General features: G+C 36.4%; 1 protein-coding gene across 5 annotated transcripts in view; it reads left to right on the top strand.

The window, feature by feature from the left end:
• CCDC102B (coiled-coil domain containing 102B) overlaps window positions 1–14,172 on the top strand; it is a 281,611-nt gene extending 267,439 nt beyond the window's left edge. For 2 of the 5 annotated variants that reach the window (XM_019987018.2, XM_070778681.1), the window contains 2 exons: window positions 6,317–6,355; window positions 12,991–14,172. In XM_019987018.2, the coding sequence (XP_019842577.2) occupies window positions 6,317–6,326 (10 nt within the window). In that variant the 3' untranslated portion in view covers window positions 6,327–6,355; window positions 12,991–14,172. Of the gene's footprint in view, window positions 1–6,315; window positions 6,356–8,030 lie in introns of those variants that run through there. The other 3 variants (XM_070778680.1, XM_070778682.1, XM_070778679.1) reach the window with 2 other exon arrangements.
• The last annotated feature ends 13,471 nt before the right edge of the window (window positions 14,173–27,643 follow it).

Below are 27,643 nucleotides of genomic sequence, written 5' to 3'. Positions count from 1 at the left end.
AGGATTACTTATCCAACCACCATGCTGATTTAATAACCCCTTTGATAACATCACCTATACTTGAATCATTCCAGAATCAGGGACTATTTCACAAGGAATTATATTCTATTTTCAGACAATTCTTATTATTTTAAATTTATATAGTTTATTAAATTTTATATAATTATTTAAATTTATATAATTTAAGCCTTCTATTGAAATGTTTTACTTATAATATTATGGCAAGTGGTCTCTCACTTGTACAAAAGAATTCTGACAACAATGATACACACTTTTTTTCCTTTTATATTTCTTCTGAAATTAAACTAAAGCCATAATAAAAAATGAAAATTATTCTTACATCTTACTGTGTTACAAAGTGACATTCCATTTTGGATGCTTTAACATTATTGGCATTCTTTGAGCTATATGTTAGATCTGTTTATCACTGTGCATAGTTAATGATTCATATTTGCATGCACTATAAGAAATTTTGAATGTGAGTCAAAATATAGACTTAAAAAAACAAATTTATGGAAGGAGAGTCTTTTAGCTAACATTAACAAAGATACATGAAAAATTTTAACTACAATGTTCACATCTGCCCATTATTGTCAAAAAAGAAATGAAAATCTTCGTGTGTATGTATGCATTACAGTAAACAGTTACTGTTTTGAATGAGAAGACTCATGTAACATAGAAAATCTACTTAACGCACTTTAGCTCAGTGTGTGTGCATGGTTTAGAAACAGATCTATACTCTGTCTCACAGAATTGTAAAACGGTCAAATGATAAAACACATTTGAAAGCATTTTTAGTTTTCAAGAGAAATGTTCTAATACTGCCCACTGTAATCATAAATAATTTTAAAGAGCTGTTATATATATTTTTAAAATAAGTAAAATGAAAGACTAATCATAGACACAGTTCTTTGCTTCTATATGCATGAAGCAATTTGCAAAACTGAATTATTTTGTTACCATGGTCTCTGTTTCTGAATCATTTTTATCACCACTATTCTTTGGGATGTATTTGTTGGGTTTGCTGACAGAGTGACCCACTTTCTTCCAGCTCTTCTTTGAGACTATATTAGACCCTTCTAAAATTGTATTAACTTTTATGGGTCACTATATGAGTTATTGCTTCAGCACAGTAAGTTACATTTTCCAAATTGCTGCCAATGGATCTTCATTAATCCAGGGAAATGGAAGTGTTTGGTGGTATAATTACATATTGTATCCTTTTAAGATTCTGGGTGAGTAAAAATAGAAACCATATATGATACAATGGTGTTTTAGCTATGATACTAAAATCTAATAGCGCCCATCATTTACACATTCATATGTAAAATGCTGACATGAGAATATATAAGCAGTCCTTTTCAAAATGCTGTGGTAAGATTATACATTGATCGTGCTTTCTCTAAACATAGCAGTAAGAAATAAGATCTGTTTTTATAAAGTCATTAAGAAACCTAAGCATGTTTAGTGGTACAGATAAAACTCTCCATTAGCCAGAAACAACAGAGAAACATAAAACAGGAGTGTAGCTGCAGGCAAGAGTGTGCCTGTCTCTGGATCCAAATGTGGGCTGTGATGAATATGACTCAGTGTGGCAAGAACCAAATTCCCCCCTTATAGAGCAAAGGGAAGAAGGGAGAAAAGACATTCACGACACTTGAAGAATCTCCCGAATTTCTCATCATTATCAAAAGCCTGTACAAAACTGATCAAGAAAAAAGGAGGAAAGCTATTTAGGAAAACCTATTCTTATAGGTGAGTTTTATCAACTTTAAGAAACAGATAAAAAAACATTTTAGAGAAATTCAAAAGCACATTTCCTAACATATGTTATAAGACAGGAAATTATTAACACTTAAACTTGACAAAAATAGTATAAAAGAAGAGAATTACAGGTTTATGTATGATTATGGGTGAAAAACTTCTAAGTGATAATTTTGGCACATGGAACCTACAAGTGTTATAAAATATGCGTCATGACCATATGGTGTTTATCCTCAGAATTCAAGAAAGGTTCTCTATCAAAAATGTATTAATATATTCTACCAATTCAACTCAGAAAATGGAATGATTATTATAAAAAATAATAAAACAATTTTAAAATGTTAACCCATGTTCATGGTTAAAACTAAGAATATCTGAGAAGTTCCATTTTCTACTTAGAATTTCTACTTTAAAGAAATCAAATATTATTATTTACAGGCAATCATTTAAACTCAGGAGTTCAGAAACAAACCAAAATAGCAAAAATAACCAGTAAATCTGCTATTCAAAGTTGTACCACAGTAGATGAATAAGCAAGAAGAAAGAGGCAATTGTGCTATTATGTACAGACAAAACATATATCCAAGACAAGGTACAGACCCATTATATAAAAAGTTAAATTTTCTTGATAAAAGTTCAATTAACTAAAGATAATAAGAAAAAATTCCAATAACAATTCAAAATCTATGAACAAAATACTTAAAATATGGCTCTGAACAAGCCAAAACAATGGATAATATGTTATAATAAGAATGTCATTTCTCTCCAGACTAATCTTTAAGTTCTTGCATTTCCAATCAGAATATCAAACAGAAATCCACATGGAATTTATCAAATTGTATTGATATTCACATAGAAGGGAGTAAAGAAAGTAGTTTCAAAAATAGGCATGCTATTTCTGAAAGCAAAAAAAAAAAAAAGGAAGTGGCTTCAATCATTATCAGATATTGATAATCATTTAGAACTACGATAATTAAGGTAATGGATGTTGGCTTCATAGATCATAAACCGTGTTCTGACCTTGTGGAAAACTGCACAGCAAGTAGAATGTGTTCAACTTGTTCATAGATAAATACCCCTGAACAGTATTTCCTATTAAATTCAAATATAAGAATGTCCACAACATTTTCCAGTGAACATTTCTTTTAGCTATTTTAGAAATCACAAATTTAAAAACAAGGTCAGGTGGTGAGATTGTGTCTTCTTACAATTTATATTACTTTAAAAATGAACTAATACAGTGAACATAACTAAACACCAAGTCTTTTTTTTTCCTCTGTGACTGTAATGTTTTTGCTGTTTTGATGAACAGTTATCCATACATATATGCCATAGATAAATAAATGGGTCAGTGGATGGACAAACAGGTAGAAAGAAAAAGAAAGAAAGGTAATTCCATTATTTCAAGAATATTCTTTGTCTTGCTCATTTCTTTATACCAAACAGTTAGAACAATGTCTGGAACATTCCACATGTGTAAGAAACATTTTCTTTAATATAAAAATACTAATTTACCATTAAAGAAATCTTATATACTTAACTGCATTCCCTTTATTTAAAAACACTATCATGGAAGCTGGATTAGATAATTTTGTGCTGAAATCTCATAAAAAAGGTCATATTGTGTATTTCACATTTGCAAAAGGTAATTTTTTGGTGGCAAAACTGAGTAAGACATTTTAGAGAGTAGAAATAAGGAAATGTTACCTCAGTGTTGGTTTACCAATTATTCTAGACTTGTAAGTTAATATATATTTGAAACCTACACTATTCAGATTGAAAATTTAATAGTATATAAGACCTATAGAAATAGAAGCACAATTTCTGTTCTTTTATTTCTGAGTTCAGAATCCAAATGCTGATGTGAGTAAAGCCTTATATTAAAGTTTTGAAGGTAAAGTGAATATTGTGATAGGAAAGCTTTGACATTTTAAAAGATGGAATTCCAAGACAGCAAACAAAGATTCTAATCTTTTCTTGGCCACGTGTGTTTGCACAAAAATGTTTGCGTTATTTACAAGAACATGAGCCGGTAATCATCTCACTTACTTATTTGCATTTAATACTGATTGATATTGTTTCTTAATAGATTTTCTTCATCATTCTCTTATTCTGATTTAGAGATGACAAACTTGAATGTGAATGAATGAATCTGCTCTTTTCTATATAATCTGTATATTTCTAAATCTTTTCTTGTTTCCATGAATGAGAAGTTGTAAAATATGAAATCATCCTGTGACTGTTTATTTCTTCATGGTACAGTGAGAAAAGGAAATTAAAGCTAAATCCCATCAACCTCATGAATGAATAACTACATTGTACATTAATCTTATATTGTATTTCATAGTATAGCTAAGAAACTCACATTTACACTTCAGTGGAGCTATGTTTTTAACAGCATTCTTAAAGCAGCTACCTGGAACAGTTTTAAATGTTCTGTTTTCAGACATACAGAAATATACACACACATGTAGTCATTACTTCTATTCTTTTAATATATTTGTTTTTTCTTTCTGATTTACTTCATTCTGTATGACCTGAATGTAAGGTCACACATTATAAAACTCTTAAAGGAAAACACAGGGAGAACACTCTTTGATATGAATCACAGCAAAATCCTTTTTGACCCACCCCCTAGAATAATGAAAATAAAAACAAAAATAAACAAATGGGACCTAATTAAACTTAAAAGCTTTTGCACAGTCAAGGAAACTATAAACAAGATGAAAAGACAACCCTCAGAATGGGAGAAAATATTTGCAAACTTAGGTTCAGTTGCTCAGTCACGTGACTCTTTGTGACCCCGTGGATTGCGGCACACCAGGCTTCCATGTCCATCACCAACTCATGGAGCTTGCTCAAACTCATGTCCATCGACTCGGTGATGCCATCCAACCATTTCATCCTCTGTCATCCCCTTCTCCTCCTATCCTTCAATATTTCCCAACATAAGGGTCTTTTCCAAGGAGTCAGTTCTTCACATCACGTGGCCAGAGTATTGGAGTTTCAGCTTCAACATCAGTCCCTCCTAAGAATATTCAGGATTGATTTCCTTTAGGGTAGACTGGTTGGATCTCCTTGTATACCAAGGGACTCTAGAGGTCTTCTCCAACACCACAGTTCAAAAGCATCAATTCTTCGGCACTCAGCCTTCTTCACAGTCCAACTCTCACATCCATACATGACCACAGGAAAAACCATAGCCTTGACTAGACGAACCTTTGTTGACAAAGTAATGTCTCTGCTTTTGAATATGCTATCTAGGTTGGTCATAACTTTCCTTTCAAGGAGTAAGCATCTTTTAGATGTTTTTCTGGAACTTTCTTGCTTTTTTGATGATATGTTGGCAATTTGATCTCTGGTTCCTCTGCCTTTTCTAAATCCAGCTTGAACATCTGGAAGTTCATGGTTCATGTACTGTTGAAGCCTGGCTTGGAGAATTTTGAGTGTTACTTTGCTAGCGTGTGAGAAAAGTGCAATTGTGTGGTACTTTGAACATTCTTTGGCATTGCCTTTGTTTGGGATTGGAATGAAAACTGATCTTTTCCAGTCCTGTGGCCACTGTAGAGTTTTCCAAACTTGCTGGTATATTGAGTGTAGCACTTTAACAGAATCATCCTTTAAGATTTGAAATAGCTCAACTGGAATTCCATCATCTCCACTAGCTTTGTTCGTTGGAAAAGGAAATGGCAACCCACTCTAGTACTCTTGCCTGGAGAATCCCAGGGATGGGGGAGCCTGGTGGGCTGCCATCTATGGGGATTAATTTTCAAAATATACAAGCAGCCCATGGAACACAGTATCAAAAAAACAGCCCAATCAAGAATTGGGTGAAGGACCTAAATAGACATATCTCCAAAGATATACAGATGACCAGCAAACACATGAAAAGATGCTCAAAATCACTAATTATTACAGAAATGTAAATCAAAACTACAATGAGGTATTACCTCACAACAGTCAGAATGTGCATAATCAAGAAATTTATAAACAATAAGTTCTAGAAAGGGTGTGGAGAAAAGGGAACCCTCTTGCACTGTTGGTGGGAATGAACATTGATACAGCCACTATGAAGAACAGCATGGAGACCCCTTAAAAAACTAAAACTACCGTATGATCCGGCAATCCCACTAATGGGCATGTACCCTGAGAAAAGCATAACTCACAAAGACACGTGTACCCCAATGTTCATTGCAGTACTGTTTACAATAGCTAGGATATTCTTTTAACATATAAAAGCATAACTTGGTGAAAATTATTGAAGGATTGGAGGCAGGTAAAAGATATGGATTTAAACAGAAGATCTTTATATACATATTTAGTATGTAACTTATTTCTATAGATGGATTAATATAATTTATCATTCATATTTTTGGCTACTATGGTATTCCCATTTACTTATGTCCTCCAAATACTAAATACTGCTCTATATATTATCCTAATTTTTATAATATCTTAGTTCACTGATATATTTTTGCGTAGAAATGTGCTTCAGAATGTGAAAGCACAGCATTTGATCTAAGGGAATATCTCCCCATTTTTGTACCCATAGTGACTTCTAAAGACAAGAGAAATGGCCTTGAATTCAAGGGTAAGTGTCTAACTCTTCACAATAACCACATTAAGCTAACTAAAAATTATGCAGGATATGGGACAATTAGATTCTATGTTGTTCTTCAATTCTAATATAAACCATTGGCACCTAAGTATCCTTTAAGGCATCTAGAATGTATATTGTTAAATTGCAATCTATTATATAATGTTTATGAACATCTTTTTGGTACATTTTTGTCTTTTTAAAATTAAGCTGAAACTCTGTACATTCTAATTTCATTTTTCTGATAAATTCCATATGTTGCAGTTTGAAAATGCCCTTTATGTGTAGACTTCCACTTCCTTATTTAAATGTTTTACATAAGGTATTTTCTTCCTTCCATAGCTACATGCTAAATAACTTTAATTATAATTTAAAAAATGTTTCTATTGAAATTGTCCTGATTAGGAGAAAATGCAGATCGTGTCAATGAGCTATACTATTTCTGTTGAATTTTACATTTTAAGTGATTTCCATTGTTGGTGTGTTTTTCATGATTTAAGATTTAACTTTGACATTGATACTGCACAAGTTTGTATTTGAGTTTTATATCATCAGTTGGCACCTCAGAGTTGATGCCTAGGAAACTGAGTAGTAGAGTCACACAGCTCTTAAAGATTTACAATATTATTATTATTGCCACGTCTGTCAAGAACTATAGAACTCTGGCTGTAAAACTTGCTTACACATTCAAATGTGAAGACAAAAATATTGATTCAATCACAGATAATTTTCTAGTAGCACAGTTGATGTTCTGTGTTTACTTCTGGTTATTAAATTTTGATGATTAATCATTTCTATGACATATGCAATTGACAACCTCAAATAGCAAAAATTAATGATGACACGTCATTTCAACTTTTAAGAACATGTCTTCTGCTTTTAGAAATTCCCATTTTGAAAAGAGATTAAATAAAAAGGAAGTAGTTTAAGTTATTTGGATTGGTTTGCATGTGTGTAAGCAGGAAGTTGACAGAATTTGCATTTTTTAACTGTAAGCAGAAAAATCTCAGAGACCCATACAAATCTGAATTTCCCCTTTGGTTGAAAATAATACCAAGCTGATAAATGCCAACTGATTTCTGATAGAACTCCCACAAAATTGTATTTTATTGTATTTTTTACTTTTTTATCTCTTTATGGAAAATAAGGTCAGTCAAATTTGCTATAATATTCATGCCTCATTTATCTATTTGCAATAGAATTGCTAGTGCAGAAATAAAGAAAAAGATATGATTCTGGGAGGGAGAAAAGGAAAGAAGATTAGAAAAGTTGCTTTTAATTCCTCTAAGATAGTTAAGAATTAAATCAACTTACACTACCAAATCCTCTGCTTATACCATTATGTTAGCTTTATTTACTAAATTTATTAAATCTATTACCTTTAGGTATATAAAGATAAATATCTCATCCATTTAAGCCATATAATCAAATATTAATTCTGGCCACAGAATTTAAATTTTAAGGTTTTGCCATAGAATCTAAAATTTACTGTGTATTTTTATTAAATTAAAAATATTAAATTAAAAATCTCAAATGTTGACAGCATTAATAAAATTTTCAGATGTAATTTCATGGACCCATGAGTTCCCACAAATATTTTCATTGAGGGGCCAATTGTATGTGGTGGATTTTATTAACACCGAAATCAGATTGATTATATTCTTTGCAGCCAAAGATGGAGAAGCTCTATACAGTCAGCAAAAACAAGACCAGGACCTGACTGTGGCTCAGACCATGAACTCCTTATTGCCAAATTCAGACTTAAATTGAAGAAAGTAGGGAAAACCACTAGATCATTCAGGTATGACCTAAATCAAATCCCTTATGATTATACAGTGGAAGTGAGAAATAAATTTAAGGGCCTAGATCTGATACATAGAGTGCCTGATGAACTATGGAATGAGGTTTGTGACACTGTACAGGAGACAGGGATCAAGACCATCCCCATGGAAAAGAAATGCAAAAAAGCAAAATGGCTGTCGGAGGAGGCCTTACAAATAGCTGTGAAAAGAAGAGAAGCGAAAAGCAAAGGAGAAAAGGAAAGATATAAACATCTGAATGCAGAGTTCCAAAGAATAGCAAGGAGAGATAAGAAAGCCTTCTTCAGGGATCAATGCAAAGAAATAGAGGAAAACAACAGAATGGGAAAGACTAGGGATCTCTTCAAGAAAATCAGAGATACCAAAGGAACATTTCATGCAAAGATGGGCTCGATAAAGGACAGAAATGGTATGGACCTAACAGAAGCAGAAGATATTAAGAAGAGGTGGCAAGAATACATAGAAGAACTGTACAAAAAAGATCTTCATGACCCAGATAATCATGATGGTGTGATCACTGACCTAGAGCCAGACATCCTGGAATGTGAAGTCAAGTGGGCCTTAGAAAGCATCACTATGAACAAAGCTAGTGGAGGTTATGGAATTCCAGTTGAGCTATTTCAAATCCTAAAAGATGATGCTGTGAAAGTGCTGCACTCAATATGCCAGCAAATTTGGAAAACTCAGCAGTGGCCACAGGACTGGAAAAGGTCAGTTTTCATTCCAATCCCAAAGAAAGGCGATGCCAAAGAATGCTCAAACTACCGCACAATTGCACTCATCTCACACGCTAGTAAAGTAATGCTCAAAATTCTCCAAGCCAGGCTTCAGCAATATGTGAACTGTGAACTTCCTGATGTTCAAGCTGGTTTTAGAAAAGGCAGAGGAACCAGAGATCAAATTGCCAACATCCACTGGATCATCAAAAAAGCAAGAGAGTTCCAGAAAAACATCTATTTCTGCTTTACTGACCATGCCAAAGCCTTTGACTGTGTGGATCACAACAAACTGTCGAAAATTCTTCAAGAGATGGGAATACCAGACCACCTGATCTGCCTCTTGAGAAATTTGTATGCAGATCAGGAAGCAAGAGTTAGAACTGGACATGGAACAACAGACTGGTTCCAAATAGGAAAAGGAGTTCGTCAAGGCTGTATATTGTCACCCTGTTTATTTAACTTATATGCAGAGTACATCATGAGAAATGCTGGGCTGGAAGAAACACAAGCTGGAATCAAGATTGCCGGGAGAAATATCAATAACCTCAGATATGCAGATGACACCACCCTTATGGCAGAAAGTGAAGAGGAACTAAAAAGCCTCTTGATCAAGGTGAAAGTGGAGAGTGAAAAAGCTGGCTTAAACCTCAACATTCAGAAAACGAAGATCATGGCATCCAGTCCCATCACTTCATGGGAAATAGATGGGGAAACAGTGGAAACAGTGTCAGACTTTATTTTTGGGGGCTCCAAAATCACTACAGATGGTGACTGCAGCCATGAAATTAAAAGACGCTTACTCCTTGGAAGGAAAATTATGACCAACCTAGATAGCATATTGAAAAGCAGAGACATTACTTTGCCAACAAAGGTGCGTCTAGTCAAGGCTATGGTTTTTCCTGTGGTCATGTATGGATGTGAGAGTTGGACTGTGAAGAAGGCGGAGCGCCAAAGAACTGATGCTTTTGAACTGTGTGGTGTTGGAGAAGACTCTTGAGAGTTCCTTGAACTGCAAGGAGATCCAACCAGTCCATTATGAAGGAGCTCAGCCCTGGGATTTCTTTGGAGGGAATGATGCTAAAGCTGAAACTCCAGTACTTTGGCCACCTCATGCGAAGAGTTGACTCATTGGAAAAGACTGTGATGCTGGGAGGGATTGGGGGCAAGAGGAGAAGGGGACGCCAGAGAATGAGATGGCTGGATGGCATCACTGACTTGATGGACGTGAGTCTGGGTGAACTCCGGGAGTTGGTGATGGACAGGGAGGCCTGGCGTGCTGCGATTCATGGGGTTACAAAGAGTCGGACACGACTAATAGACTGTTCTGATCTGATCTAATATTTACAGATCTAATAAACATCGGTTAGGATACTAAGAAACTTTATAATACTAGTATATTAAAACTTGTAATGGCCAACTGATATTTTTTATTTAATTCCTGAAATTCTTTCATAACTAGTCATATATTAGAGAAACTTATTTGAACAGGGGATTAAATGCAAAATGAGATACTTGCTTGTTATAAAAATATATATTATACTGTTAGCAATATCAACAAATAGAATTATTGAGAAAGTTTCAAACTTTGCTAGATTTTTGTTGAATCATATGAGGTATTTGAGAGCCTGAAACTATTATTTAATTAGCTACAGAATAACTGTGTCAGGGAAATATAAGTGGGAATGAAATGATCCACCCTGTGAAAGTCCAGCCTTGCCTTCATGTCTTTTCTTCATATATACGTATATATCCATGAGTTACCACTTCTGAAGTATGTTGGTTTAGACCAGTGTCCTCACTTGACCTTTATCAGAGATGAGAGTCTTCACCATCCTTAGCCCACTCCCCACAGTCTCCACCTGGAGCCATCAGCATTCTCTGCAGGTTCGCCCTTCTCCAGAGGCAACCTGCACCCACCCATCTCGCTTTTGATTTCTCAGAGTGTATGGATTATTCATTTTCAATGCCCCTATTATTTATTTTTATTGAAGTAGAGTTGCCTTATACTATTACTATTAGTTTCAGGGGTATAGCAGTGACTTTTTAAAATAGATTATAAGGTTATTATGAAATACTGGCTATATTCCTTGTGCTACATATTATATCAGATCAGATCAGATCAGATCAGTCGCTCAGTCATGTCCGACTCTTTGCGATCCCATGAATCGCAGCACGCCAGGCCTCCCTGTCCATCACCAACTCCCAGAGTTCACTCAGACTCATGTCCATCGAGTCAGTGATGCCATCCAGCCATCTCATCCTCTGTCGTCTCCTTCTCCTCCTGCCCCCAATCCCTCCCAGCATCAGAGTCTTTTCCAATGAGTCAACTCTTCGCATGAGGTGGCCAAAGTACTGGAGTTTCAGCTTCAGCATCAGTCCTTCCAAAGAAATCCCATCATTCCTTCCAAAGAAGGGCTGATCTCCTTCAGAATGGACTGGTTGGATCTCCTTGCAGTCCAAGGGACTCTCAAGAGTCTTCTCCAACACCACAGTTCAAAAGCATCAGTTCTTCAGCGCTCAGCCTTCTTCACAGTCCAACTCTCACATCCATACATGACCACAGGAAAAACCATAGCCTTGACTAGATGAAACTTTGTTGGCAAAATAATGTCTCTGCTTTTGAATATGCTGTCTAGGTTGGTCACAACTTTCCTTCTGTATCTTAATTTATACCTAGTAGTTTGTACCTCTTAATCCCCTTCACCTATCTTGTCAACGCTTTACACTCACTCTCATCCCTGGTAACCACTAGTTTGTTCTCTGTGAGTCTGTTTCTGTTATGTTTATTTGTATATTGTTTTAGATTCCACATATAAGTGAAAATACACTGCATTTGTCTTTCTCTGTTTGACTTCCTCCACTAAGCATAGTACCCTCCAGATTCATCCATGTGGTCATAAATGGCAAGGTGTCATTCTCTTTTATGGTTGAGTAATACACGTGTGTGTGTGTTTGTGTGTGTGTGTGTGTGTGTTTCACGTCTTTACCATTCATCTGTTGACAGACACTTAGGTTGCTTCCATATCTTGACCATGGCAAATAACGCCGCTATGAATGTCAAGGCATATATATCTTTTTGAATTACTGTTTTCATTTTCTCTGGATAGATATCCAGGAGTGGAATTGCTGGATTATCAAGCAAATGCAAATCAAAACCGCAATGATATAGCAACTCATTTCTATCAGAATGCCTATTTTCAAAAAGACAAGAAATAATAAACATTGGCGATGATGTGGAGAAAAGGAAACTTAGTACTGTTGCTGGGAATGTAATTGGTGAAGCCACCATGGAAAACAGTATGCAGGTTCCTCAAAAAATTAAAAACAGGACTATTTTTTGCTTTTTAAAATACGAATTTTGACATACCAAAACCCAACCCTGCATTCCTTATTCCAGGATCATGTAAAAGTTTTTCCTCTTTCAAACAAATTTATCCCATTTACTCTGATCTTATTTTCCCTAGCTTATCTGGAATCTAAATTTGGCCATGAAGCTTATTTTTTCTTGTCACAGATTTTCTGACTTTGTACAAGCTTCTTTGATGCTGCCTATCAAATATATACTTAAGTCTTTGAGTGATTTCACCTTCCACGATTCCATTTTTAACTTCCTTTCTTACAGATCCCTTGGGCTAAATATTCTCTAGTTACTAATTACTATGTCCATTTCCTCAATTTACTATTTATATTAACTTAATACATGTTTCTATAAGGCATCCTATATGCTGAGCATTGCTTTAAGCAGTATTGTATTTTTAATACAATATTGTATTTTAAGCATATGTACTATATGTGTGTAACTCAATCCATCTGTTCTTAAATACCATGCAAAATTGGTTTTGATTATGAAAGCATATTTTCACATTCCAGAAAACCTCAGAAAATAGAAAAAACATGTAATCACAAAAGTTATTCACAATCTCAAAAGTCAGAAATACTGATAACTCTTTGCTCGATTTTGCATAATTTTGCAAGTGTCTATGTGTATGCATAGGTTCATTTTGTGTACTTATAATGTGTGTATGTACTTGGAGGATCCTAAGTGCTAAGAATTGCATATTTACTCTCTGTTATGCATTGTTCTAAGTAGAATTCTGCATAGAAGTACTGATGCTGAAGCTGAAGCTGCAATACTTTGGCCACCTGATGCAAAGAACTGACTCATCGGGAAAGACCCTGATGCTGGGAAAGACTGAGGGCAGGAGAAGAGGGTGACAGAGGATGAGATGATTAGATAACATCATTGACTCAAAGGACATGAGTTTGAGCAAACTCCAAGAAATAATGAGAGACAGGGAAACCTGCTGTGCTGCAGTCTGTGGGGTTACAAAGAGTCGGACACAACTTGGCAAATAAACAACAAGTAGAATTCAGCCATCTAATCTCAACTGTGTATTTATTTCCCACATTTCAAAATGGATGAAACTGAGGGAAAGAGAGCTTAAGTAATTTGCTTATTAAGTGACAAATCTGGGATTCACATTCAGGCAGCCAGACTCTGGAGTCCATACTCATGTATATAATGTCTGTTCTATACAACACACACAAACACTCTTAGACTTATGCATATACTAAATATACATCTATATGCTAGTTACATGATTACATAATATAACCACAATTATATCTATGCAGATTTGACCCTGCTTTTTATACAAAATTATTTTTAAATATTTTGCTATTTAAAATTACTAAAACACCATTTTTAGATTATAATATTCTAAGTATGGATGTGAGAGTTGGACTGTGAAGAAGGCTGAGCGCCGAAGAATTGATGCTTTTGAACTGTGGTGTTGGAGAAGACTCTTGAGAGTCCCTTGGACTGCAAGGAGATCCAACCAGTCCATTCTAAAGATCAGTCCTGGGTGTTCTTTGGAAGGAATGATGCTGAAGCTGAAACTCCAATACTTTGGCCACCCCATGCAAAGAGTTAACTCATTGGAAAAGACTCTGATGCTGGGAGGGATTGAGGGCAGGAGGAAAAGGGGATGACAGAGGATGAGATGGCTGGATGGCATCACTGACTCGATGGACATGAGTTTGAGTGAACTCCGGAAGTTGGTGATGGACAGGGAGGCCTGGCGTGCTACAATTCATAGGGTCGCAAAGAGTTGGACACGACTGAGCCACTGAACTGAACTGAATTGAAGGTATGAATGTTCTTCCCTGGTGGTATGAATATATTATTGGAAGTTATTCTATTGTTAAACATTTTTCTTTCAAATCTTTAAATATTGTCCATATTATTGCAATAAACATCTATGCATATAAATTTCTGTTCTAATTTTTCATTATTAACTTAAGAATACTCTGGGGACAGAGGAGACAGACACAGTCACTGATGTTTGGGTGTTTTAGTGGGTCAGTGTGAGGGGAGCTTGTGGAGGGCTGGCAGGAAGGAAAAAAAAAATAGATGAAAATATGAGTAAGATCCCATACTATTTGAGTGCTGGACAGGAAGTATCAGTATACTGTATAGACAATAGTGAGAGAGGAGAAGCTAGCTGATGGTTTATCTTATTTGTACTAACATGAAAATATCATGGCTAAGAACTATAGTTTGGCTAGGGAATCTAAAGGGCTTTTAATAATTCCTCCTGGGATGTCTTGGGAAAGGAAAAATGACCATCCATATGAAAAATTTGATGAATGTAGGCTATTCATTCAAATAATCCTAGCCTCACTGCTGATTTTGTTTTCTTCTACGAATCACTTGGCTCCACTGAAGGCCAAGTCTAGATGGATAAGGTATTATCCAACCTCTCTTGCTTTTAATACAGTGATTTTCTTCCTTTTCATTTTCTATGGTTGGGTTTTGGTAAAATAGTCTATTGCTTTTCACGTTTAAATCTTTTCAACACCATGGATAGTTTATGTATTTGTAGTCTTACTCCAAATGATCACTGAAGTAAGACTGTTGGGGGTGAGCAGAGCTTGAGGCCAGCCTGTTTTTGTGGCTCATGGAAGGCATCTTTACTTCTTCCCAGGCAATGCCTCAGGGCCAATTGGACTTGTAGTGATCTACTTACATAATCCTGATTTAATTTTTCTTATGGGAAATTATGCAAGTTCAGGAGCTCTACACCCTTATATTGAAATAATTATTTTCAAATTCCCCAAGAGTGTTTTCCCAATTCAAGGGAAGTAAAACATTCATCCCAAGACTAATAAAATGTCCACCACTAAAAAGTGTTTTGAAAAGCAATGTTTAATTTTTTTTCTTCGTAGGCTTCTTTTTTGTAAAGGCAAATGATGTTTATGTTCAGAGTCATGAAGCAAGAAACTATTCTGGATTCTTACATACTAAGCGGAAAGAGGAAATGATGCTTCATCTACTTCCTTAAGTATGTGACTGCAGTTAGACCTTCTGGTAGCTTTTTATTATGGGTGAGAGTCTGCTCAGTGTGTTTTAATTTCTTCAGAAGACAAGCTCCCATCTGTAAGGAAATTACATTCTGCCATGACTGAGCGTACAGAAATTATTTTTGAGGGAGGCAGAGAAAAATAGAGAGCAACAGAACTACAAAAAGTAAAGAATTCAAGTAATCTGGATCAAACCAAAGGAAGGAATAGCTTGTGGATGTCCCATTAGAACACAGGACATTGTTAATCTTTATAAAACTCACCTGCTCCACCTTACAGAATCAGCCTTACTACACCGATTCCTTTCCTAGTTTTATTTTCTTTATGCAAAATACATAGCCTTAACATTGAGAGAGTCAATTCCTAGGCAGGTTGATAAGAAGTCCAGGGGTCCCCGAGGAAATAGAGGTCTGGAATTCCCAAGGAGGAGGAAAGAACAAACTTTTTTTTCCTCTCTACATTCCTTAGTCTTAGTCACATAAAACAGTTTTTGTTTTGTTTTCTTTAAACCTGGAACTGATGATTACACAACAAACAACTCAGTTTAAACTCTGTACTAGGGATTATATAACAACAGTGTATCCTGCTTGAGGACAGTTTCTCCTTCCTGAAAACCTTCTGACTAATCCTGATATCTTAGAATGTAAATTATGGGAGTCTGGTAGGATCTTTCTATTGTTAAATTCTAATCCTGTTACTCTAAAATGTAAATTGTGGGAGTGGGTCTGGTAAAATTTTCACAAACTTGAGACATTCTTTTGATTTATTGTAATAACTAATTAAAAAGTATATAATTCCCTTGCTAAAGACTAGAAAAGGGGGCACTCTCCACCCTCTTCTGATGTCTGTGTCAGAAGCTTTCTCTGCCCCTTTTCCCTGTAATAAAAGTGCCACACAAGAACCCTGAGTGGTCAAGCCTGGTCTCTGGTCCCAAAGCTAAATTGTCTTCTTTGGAGATCATGAATCCGACACTGTTCACCATAAGCTATCAACATCAAACAAACTTAAATATTTCTTGTATCAAAAGATACTTTTTAAAAAAATCCAGATTTTATTGAGATCTAATTGACATGTAACATTGTGGAATTTTAAGGTGTGCAATGTGAATGATTTGATACACATGTATGTTGTGAAATGATTACTGCAATAAGGTTAGTTGAACACTTCCATCACATCACATAATTACCTTTTCTGCATGTGTGTTGGAAACCTTTAAGATCTAGTTAGTGGACCGAGCGAACCAATTGCTGGGTACCCTGAGAAAATCACAATTCAAAAAGACACAGTACTTATAGCTTATAGCAGTACTATTTACAATAGCTAGTACACGGAAGCAACCTAGATGTCCATCTACAAATGAATAGATAAAGAAGCTGTAGTACATATGCACAATGGACTCTTAGCCTTAAAAAGGAATGAATTTGAGTCAGTTGAAGTGAGGTGCATAAACCTAGAGACTGTTTTACAGAGTGAAGTAAGCCAGAAAGAGAAAAACAAATATCATACATGGCTCAGACAGTAAAGACTCTGCCTGCAGTGCAGGAGACCCAAGCTCAATCCCTGGGTCAGAAAGAGCCCCTGGAGAAAGAAGTAGCAACCCACTCCAGTATTCTTGCCTGGGAAATCCCATGGACAGACAAGCCTGGTGGGCTACGGTGCAGGGGGTCTCAAACAGTTGGACACAAATGAGTGACTAACACATACACAGAATCTAGAAAAATGGTACTGATGAACCTATTTGCAGGGCAGGAAAAGAGACACAAATGTAGAGAACAGGATTATGGACGCAGTGGGGGAAGAAGAGAGTGGGACAACCTGAGAGAGCAGGGTTGACATATAGACACTACCATGTGTGAAATAGCTAGGTAATCAGGAGCCGCTGTGTAACACGGAGAGCTCAGCTCGGTGCTCTGTGATGACCTAGAGGGGTGGGATGGGGGTAGACGGGAGGCGCAAGAGGGAGGGGCCACACGTACATGTCGCTGATTCACGTTGTATAGCAGAAACTAACACAACATTGTAAAGCAATCATCCTCCAATTGAAAAAAGATCTTAGTGCTCAAAACACTCCAGTGACAATATGAGTAGAGTTTTCTTCAATCTAAAGTGAAACTTAGTAAAGAAATAAGAGCGAGTTGATAGAGCATTAGTATCATTAAAAATAAATCATTTTTTTCCTTTTTCATGCTTTTGTTTCTATCCTGGGGGGTGGGGAAGACCAGCTAGCACAAAGTATCAGTATATCCCATCCCATTTTCTTTCTGCTTTCATTCCTGAAAATACTTTCAACAGCTCCACCTCCATTTCTGCCTTAATGTGCTCAGCCTGCTATAACAATGATCATGGACTGGGAGGCTCATAAACAACAACAAAATGTGATTTTGTCACGTTCTGGAAGATAGAAATCAAAAATGAAGGTGTCCACGTGGTCAGGGGAAGGCAAACTTCTTTGTCTCCTTGTGGGTTGAGATGCTGGAAGCAATGTGGGGTCTCTCTTAAGAAGGTGGTGATCCCACTTATGTGAAGAAGGAAATAGCAACCCACTCCAGTATTCTTGCTTGGAGAATCCCATAGACAGAGGAGCCTGGTGGGCTAGAGTCCTTAGGGTTACAAAACATCTGGACACAACTGAGCAGAAATGGCAACCCACTCCTGTGTTCTTGCCTGGAGAATCCCAGGGATGGCGGAGCCTGGTGGGCTGCCGTCTATGGGGTTGCAAAGAGTCGGACATGACTGAAGCGACTTAGCAGCAGCAGCAGAGCGACTAAGCAACAAGCCCACACGTGAGGATTCCACTCTCCTGCCCCAATCACCTCCCAAAGGCCCCACCTCCTAATACATCACACTGGGCATTAGAATTCCATCATGTGAGTTTTGGGGGCCACAAACATTCAGACCATAGCAACATCATCCCTAAATCTAACATTTCTTATTCTACTTTCTTACCTCTCAGGACTGGCATTAAACTGAATGGTTTCAAAGAAACTGCATGATGCCAATTAAAGTTTAAATTCAATAGACCTGTCATTTGAGATCCAAAATAGAGAGGCTAAAAGGAACTCCTGCAGTGTTCTGACACCACCGCTTCTGCATTGACGTATCTCTTCTCGCCACACAACTAGAACTCACAGCACCTCTGTCTCAGGGTCCCATCTTTTGACTAACAGCTTTACTCCTGCTTCGATGCTGTATTCAAAAGCACAAGCAGGCTGTTTATATGTATGCATAAGATTATGTTTTGTTCTGACACGTGATTTTGAGAGAGCTAAAATCCAAAGTTAGATATATCTATCTGCAAAATAGACAATTATAAGTTAATCTAAAATTCAGCATGTCCTCCAGGTTACTTGTGCCATATTCCCTGTTGGAGAATGTTTTCTAGATGAGAAACTAGCTGTTTCTGTGAGCACATACATGCTAAATCTACAGCAAAATTTAGTTTGACACTGACTCATGAAGGCAATAAAGAAATTCTATTTTTCTACTTCATTATTAATGCTTTGGCTTCTTAAGTGCATTAACATTTTTCTTTTGTTTTAGATGATGCCTTTGGCTGTAAGACTGTTGTTCTGCAAAGTTTAAATGTAGAATAGAAAAGAGACTTCCCTCGTGGTCCAGTGATTAAGACTCTACTCTTTGAATGCAGGGGCTCGAGTCTGACCCCTGGTTGAGAAACTAAGATCTTGGCCATGTGGCACAGCCGAAAAAAAGTAGAACAGAAAAGCTTAAATACTGTCCATTTTGTGGTTGTTCCCTTGGTTCTGTTAGTGCTTCTCCTCTATGGAATTGCTACCTTTACAACCTCACTATTTGTAAATCACAAGTGTCAACTAATATTCTTCCATGCAGATTTCCTCTTTTCAGATAAGCTAAGAATTCAGGTGAAGTTATGTTCAATAACTTGCTGAGAGTCTTTCTGTCTGTTTAATGATTTACATTGGGGTTGAACCCAGGTCTCCTGCATTTCAGGCAGATTGTTTACCATTTGAGCCACCAGGGAAGCCCCCTTCACTTATGTTCAATAACTTGTTGAGAGTTTTTCTGTGTGTTTAATGATTTATATTAGGGTCTCAATAGTTAACTTTATTGTTATTGTTTTATTTTACTTTCTATAATATTTATGAAGGGTACCATGGATCTATCATATTGAATTATTTTAATAATCTTATTCTACTTGGAAAAGCAGATGTTTTATCTTGTATCATGTGGCATAACACATTTATATAACATTTAAAAGATTTATAAGCCTGTTCATATATTACTTTGAAAGCAGAGTACAGTCGACTTGGTATTTGACTATACGTATATTGCTTAACCAATAGACAATCATGGCTTCCATTAGATCTGCCTTCCCTTTAGATCACTGAGCTTTGAGATGACCCAAAAGGTTTTTCTGGAAATTGTTTCCAGCTACACATGCCAAATACAGGTATAAAGCTCCCTTTATACTTATACATATTCTACTAGAAAGACTCACACAAAAATGTATTTATATAGTAAGACCTGGGAACAAGGATTCATTCACCTAATGACCAAGTTAGTCCTTTGTATGATTTCACACCTGCCATAGGTATGAAGTGCCTGTGCAGCAAGGTGATCTCATCATATAAAAAGACCACTTTGCAACAGGCTTTAAAAATAGCCACCCTTATTTAATTTCTTCTGTGTGCTGCCCACTGAACTCAGTAGGTTTCATGGAATAGGGTTATTATCTATTATGTTATGGAGACAAATAAATCAAGGTTCACAAATGTTCTGGAATTGGCCAGCTACAGAACACTGTGGGCTGGACTTCCAAGTCCGTGTCTTCCAGACCCCATGGCTCATCTTCTATCCCTGTTGTTGCACAATAACTCTGGGTCCAGTATAAAGACCCTGCCGTATGAGGGAGAATGGTGGGAAATCTGATGCTCAGTTTTATTTTTATGAGAGGTATCCCTGTGACACTGTAGCCACTGAATAAAAAATCCTACTTTGATTCAGAATATTTTCTAACTAATGAAAACAATCTGTCATAGACATGACCCTCCATTAAAATTAGACTCAGCTTCTCACCTATGATTTTGTTTTTCTATCTTGCTTTTAAACAAAATTTACATTTAATAAACATATAAAAATGTATACAGCCTTTATTTCAACATTAAAATTTCAAGCCAGAAAAACATTAGGTAATGCTGTTAAAATATAAACAGCATGGAATTCAGGTTTGTGACTAATAATTTTAATAAATGGTATTTTATCATCCTTTACATTGTTAATCCTGGTGTTTTGCATTAATTTATATCAAATTCTTATTTTTAGAAATTTCACATTCTATATTACTTTTACATAGGATCTATTTAAAAGCATAAAGTTTCATAAGGGAAGTTACATTAAATAAATGGAGATTTCCTTAAGAAAACAGCAACAAATTATATTCAGTTTAAGTTTTTTCTTATGAAAAAGATTTTGGAAATCAATGTATTTTTTGGCATGGAAGTTTTCAATTCATATTGATAAAACTTAAGAATAACTTTATTGGTTATGGCATTGTTGGGCACATTTTTTTAAGGACCATAAAGCAAAGATTGGCTTGCTGATTCAAAATCTGATCAGCTGACACTTTTTTCTTCAGTAGTATAATACCAAAATATTTATCAACATTCTTTCCCATTGGCCAGAAATAAATCCTCTCTTCCCCAGGAATTACCTGCTCTTTTGGATAACATTAAATCCCTCTAAATGTTACCATCACTCTCATACACATTTAAAAAATAAAAAAACAACTAACCTTGAAAGGTTTAACTTTTAAGCCATCATTCCATACTTAACTTTCTGTTTGGAAATGTTAAGAACTATTAGCAGTCTTTTGTCTTGTTGAGGCTGTGGTTTCATTCATCTTATTCTGTGACACACATATTGTCATTCCAGGACTACTGGTGGTGCTGATAACTAAGAGTCTTTAACTGAATTTGTACTTCTCCCAGTGAAGAAATAATGGATTCCAAGGGATGGTGTTTATCACTATCTTATGTGACCATTTTAAGGATCATATTTCCAAAAAAAATAGATGAATCTCAGAGTTACAGCCTTTATGCTCATGAAACAAAAAATTTTCAGTCTCACAACTGTATCACACTTTCTATAACAAACTGAAGGCACAAAGCAAAGATTCGAGAGTGCCACATACTTGATTACTTAGAAAATGCAAGATTTTAAGAACTTCTGCTTCTCTATCTGTAATATGAATATCATATCTACTATAATGAATTATTTTGACAGTGAAATGTATAAAAATATAAAAAATGTAGCCTAATTGTTGGGACAGTACAGGAACCCAATACATTTTAGTTTATTGTTGATTATTTTGAGGACTTATAGCTCACTCTTATATATTAGCCAAAAGCTGCTGAAAATATTTGAACTACTGTATACAGTCATGACAGATAATGCTTTTTAAGGTTTTGACTTTTAGAATATGCCTGTATAAATGTATTTTAAAGCTCAGTCTCTTATGGAACTTAACCCTGTATTTAAAACAGTGTTTCTATATTTAAAATCAACTATCTATCCATTGACCCCTATGTGTAGGCTTAATTTTTAATTCTACAAAGAGAAGAATGTATACAGAAAGATAATTAAAAGTCTTGCTTGCACGTGTTCCCCCATCCTGAACCCCCTCCCACCTCCCTCCCCATACCATCCCTCTGGGTCATCCCAGTGCTTCAGCCCCAAGCTTCCTGTATCCTGCATGTACACCCATGGTGGATGCATGTTAATGTATCGCAAAACCAATACAATATTGTAAAGTATAAAATTAATTAATTAATTTAAAAAAAGAATATATATTAAAAAAAGTCTTTCTTGCTTGACTCATATAGCCAAGAGACACGTATGGCTTCTATACGGACAAAAAGAATCAACATAGTTGATACAAGACAGTTAAGAACTAAAATCAAATTTGGACGAGCACCCTGTCTCCAGCTACTGTGTGACCCATGATAGCTTTCACAGCAAAAAACCTTTAAGGATGAAATAAAATTACTGGAGTTTGCCAGGTGCATTCTTGCTGAATCAGACTACTTGGTATGCTGCCAATTTCTACTGTTTCTCACTGAGGGAAAAATATCCCTGAATAAAATGTTAGTAATGTTTAAAGGGGAAAATCAGCCCTCATCTAAACTTGAAAGCTGTGACTAAGAAAAGACTTTGCCACAAAAATAAATAAGTAAAAAGAAATAAGAACTTTAAATAAGTACACAGAGTTGAAATTACAGGATCATTTTTAACCCAAGAAACTTATTATGGAATTGCTGTATGCTGACAATACAAAATAAATAAGACACTTTCTTTGCAGAGCAAGTGTTCAGGAAAAATTACATAATGAAAAAGATATCTGACTAATCTTTTGGGGATTAAGAGGCAATTATTAGGTCAGGGTAAGCAGGGTTGGAAAAGGCTTTTGACATACATGAAGTACATCAATTTGTTGGAAAAACTGCATAGAATCATGGAAAGATTTCATCTCAGATTGAAAAGTCAGAGTAGCCATATTCTGTGGCTACTTGATCATCTAGTTTCCTCATGTTCAAAAGTGGGTTAATGATAGCTGTCTATGCATCCACTAGTAAGTAACAGCCAGCAATGTAAAAAATCACCTTGGATTTTAGACAGATTTAGTGGATTGAGTGTCAGCAGGAGATCTGGTGTCCTGTGTCTCAACAACACGTTTATGCCCTAGAGAACTGTTTTTAAGGAGAAGCAAATACTTGGAAGAAAGTCTGACCTGGGTTCGAGTCCTGCCTCCTCCTTATTTGTATGACTTAGAGAAATGACTTAAAGTTTATTAAGCTTCAGATTACTCATCCTAAAAATGGGTCACAGCTTAGCCCAGGGTCCCTTTTCAATAAATGTTAGTTCTTATTGTTAGTATTTAAAGAATTGTATTCTCTCAGTGCATAATAAACAGGCATGCATCAGTTCTGCTCCTATGTTGACTGTGAGAGTCTGTGCCTGACTGTCACATGTTTGAAATAAATACTGAAGATGGCCTATCCCAAACAGTTGGACACATGTTATTTGGAATCACAGAAACAAAATTACTATCAATAGTCTCAGGGTATAGTGGAGCTGTATTCTAGGCACTCATTTGAAGGACTTGAGGAGTTCCTTTGCTGACAGAGAAGATGAGCTATATAGGTGTGTAAGTTTCCATTACATTCCAGCAACTCGGCCACAAGGCAGAATGAGAAGAGACGTCAGAGAGAAATAGGTTATTGTGTGTCAAATATATGAAACAGGTGTTATGGGAATTCAGAGACAAGATGGTCAAGGTGGAATGGGCAGTTTTGGAAAGGATGTGTGGAGGAGGGGAGATGAAACGTCATGCTTCAGTATCAAAAAGCTTTGGGTTGGATTTCCCTAGCAGTCCAGTGGTTGAGAACCTGCCTGTCAATGCAGGGGAGGGACACAGGTTTGGGACACGGGTTCGATCCCTGGTCTGGGAAGATTCCACATGTTGTAGGGCACCTAAGTCCGTGCACAGCAACCACTGAAGCCCATGCTCCTAGAGCCCTCACTCCACAACAAGAGAAGCCACCACAGTGAGAATCCCCTGCACCACCAACTAAAGAGTAGCCCCCAAACACTGCAACTAGAGAAAGCCCATGGACAGCAACAAATACCCCAGATAAATAAGTAAATATATTTATATAAGGAAAGTTTTGGGTAAATAAAAAGATGGAGACCTGCAGCAAAGATGAGGCGAGAATGCAGAAGCATGACAAAGGGACAACAGACCGTTCCAGTGTGACGTTGGAAGAATAGCAGGATATGCGGTTGGATGGATGGAATGTTAAAGCCATATGGAGGTCATAGATCATCCTGCTCCTAAGTGTGGGCTGAGCATCCCTGCAGGGGCTTTTGGGAAAAGAAGACGGGATGCTCCTTCTCAAATAGGCAGACTGTCATGACCTACACTTCTAAGCTCCCTTATCAGCTCCCATCATCAGCTCAGGAAGCTGCTGCTAACCCCCTTTGGATTGAGGGCTCTTTCCTATAAGACCCTGATGTGCTCTTCTAGACATCTCCAGGAGATACTTTCCTTTGTGATCAAGTCTAAAACTGTTCAGCTGCAAGACTACAGACCCTATTATCTCTCTTATAAAGAAAATGAAGGTGTTGTGTCAATCCAAAATTAGATTTGAAAAGGAAAGAATAACATAAAATGATTTTTAGAATAAAATGTATCTCAAACTACTGCCTGGATATGTTGCCCATTTAATTTTTATGGCTTGATAAAACTACCAATTTTACACGTAAAATATTTATTAAGATCTTTCTTTTTGTTAACCTTGCCCAAGATAAGGATTCTTGGATTTGTTTTTCATGGTCTGGCCCGTGGAGGATAAAAATGGCACATGTTGACGGAGTGGCCTTCACTGTGTATTATTCAGTGGGATGGAGAGAAGAAAGATTAATGCCAGGTCTGTCCCAGAGAAACAGTTCAGGATTCAACTAAGTAATCTGATTGTAAGGGAGAGAGTGACACAGAGACCCCAAGACCATGAAGGCATGGATCACATCACACACAGTTCATCCAAAGACAAGCAGGATGCCTGGTCATAAAAAAGCAACAATAAATAAGGACATGGCACAATTGGAGGGAAATGACCTCAAACTGATCTCTGAACACATACTGTGTCTATTGAATATGGTGCTTGCCCATCGGGGTGGTCAGATTAAGTTCCCTGTTTCATGGGGCGGGGAAGACAAGTGCAAAGAGGAAGAATCACATTGAGTAGGACTCAGAACGTCTCCCCTCACATATCCTTACACGTTTATAAAAAAGGAAACTCATACTTAGAAAGACTTGTCTCAATTCAGAATATAATATTTATTACGTGCTTACAAAAGTGCTGGTAACAGACAAATCTCTCAAAACTTTTCTAAAGGCATTCCATAGAGCTGATAGTCTGGGCCTAGGTTTCTACCAGTGTCTTTCCATGAATTTCTGCTGCCTCCCCCAGTATGAATCCAAATATGAATGACATCTATGAACACAACATACTCTGGATTCGAGACTTCAAAATTAAATATCTGACTTACAAAGCCAATAATACTTACAGTGTTCTAATTATTATGCTTCATTACTGAGAACCGTTAGAACAGACACACACACATACACACACACTGTATTTTATTGGCCTCATCTGAATTACTTGAGCAGATTCACCAGGATAAAGGGAAATGACTTTGTTGATACATATTCTACACAGCATTTGAGGCCTGGGCATACTTAGCTACCTCATGTCCTTTGGCACTTGAGTGCTCAGTGGGCTGATGTCTTTTGGCACTTAGGGACAGATTAAAAAAAAAAAAAACACTATGGTTTTTCTTGTTTAAACAATGCTACAGTAGGAGTTTGGTATTCTGAAAATGACATGTACTATTTTATGCAAGCATCACCGTTTTGTTAAAAGTGTCTATGCATAATTTCCCCACTTGCTTTAAATGTGGGGTCCTAATTGATAGCCTTTTTCAAGTGAAATAGTGTCAAATAGAGACTCAAAGAGTCTGTTATCACCAGGCAATTACATTCAGTTAATAACCTGGCTGTATTTTTTGTTCATGTAGGACATCTTTGTAAAGCCCAAGCATTAATGGATTTTATTCAAAGTGACAAAGGAAATATTAAAATTGCAATACAATTTTTTTAATCTTCTCCTATCTAAATGGGAAAGGTATCCGCATCACGGCATTAACTCACCCAGAGCAGAGAAAGTTAAAATATTATTTCTGCAGAATGACCTTTCCACCACAGTATTTGCTTGGCTCAGAATTATAATTTGGCCACAAACATGCTGTTTAAAATAGATGAAGCCGGAAATGAGCAGAGAATCCAATTTTAAAAATTAATTTAATTTTTAATTGAAAGATAATTGCTTTACAGAATTTTGTTGTTTTCTGTCAAACCTCAAGATGAATCAGCCATAGGTATACAAATATCCCCTCCCTTTGGAACTTCCCTCCCATCTCTCTCCCCATCCCACCCCTCTAGGTTGATATAAAGCCCCTGTTTGAGCTTCCTTAACCATACAGTAAATTCTCGTTGGCTATCTATTTTACATATGGTAATGTAAGCTTCCATGTTACTCTTTCCATACATCTCACCCTCTCTTCCCTTCTCCCTATGTCTACAAATCTATTCTCTATGTCGGTTTCTCCATTGCTGCCCTGTATGTAAATTCTACAGTACCATTTTTCTAGATTCCGTATACATGTGTTAGAATATGATATTTATCTTTCTCTTTCTGACTTACTTTACCCTGAAAAATAGGTTCTAGGTTCATCCACCTTATTAGAACTGACTCAAAGGTGTTCCTTTTTAAGGCTGAGTAATATTCCACTGTGTATGTGCACCACTCCTTCTTCATCTATTCCTCTGTCGATGGACATCTAGGTTGCTTCCATTTTCTAGCTGTCGTAAATAGAGCTGCAATCAACAATGGGATACATGTGTCTTTTTCAATTTTGGTTTCCTCAGGGTACATGCCTAGGAGTGGGATTGCTGGGTCATATGCTGCTTTTATTCCTAGTTTTTAAGGAATCTCCATACCATCTTCCATAATAGCTGTATCAATTTACATTCTCACCAACAGTGCAAAAGCACTCCCTTTTCTCCACACGCTCTTCAGCATTTATTCTTTGTAGACTTTGATGATGGCCATTCTGACCAGTGTGAGGTGATATCTCATTGTAGTTTTGATTTGCATTTCTCTAATAATGAGCAATGTTGAGCATGTTTTCATGTGTTTGCTAGCCATCTGTATGTCTTCTTTGGAGAAACGTCTGTTTAGATCTTTTTTCCACTTTTTGTATGGATTGTTTGTTTTTCTGGTATTGAGTTGTATGAGCTGCTTGTATATTTTGGAAATTAATCCTCTGTCAGTTGTTTCATTTGCTATTATGTTCTCCCATTCTGGAGGTTGTCTTTTTACCTTGCTTATAGTTTCCTTTGCTGTGCAAAAGCTTTTAAGTTTAACCAGGTCCCACTTCTTTACTTTTGCTTTTATTTCTGTTACTCTAGGAGTTGGGTCATAGAGAATCTTGCTTTGATTTATGTCATCGAGTGTTCTGCCTATGTTTTCCTCTAAGAGTTTTATAATTTCTGGTCTTACATTTAGGTCTTTAATCCATTTTGAGTTTATCTTTCTATATGGTGTTAGGAAGTGTTCTAATTTCATTCTTTTACATGTGGCTGTCCAGTTTTCCCAGCACCATTTCTTGAAGTGGCTGTCTTTGCCCCATTGTATATTCTTGCCTCCTTTGTCAAAAATAAGCTACCCAAAGGCACATGGGTTTATTTCTGGGCTTTCTATCTTGTTCTGTTGGTCTATATT

Source organism: Bos indicus, chromosome 24, assembly GCF_029378745.1.
Source record: "Bos indicus isolate NIAB-ARS_2022 breed Sahiwal x Tharparkar chromosome 24, NIAB-ARS_B.indTharparkar_mat_pri_1.0, whole genome shotgun sequence".
Taxonomy (NCBI): Eukaryota; Metazoa; Chordata; class Mammalia; order Artiodactyla; family Bovidae; genus Bos; species Bos indicus.
The sequence above is the reverse complement of the archived record's forward strand: the minus strand, read 5'-3'. Positions and strand labels throughout refer to the sequence as shown.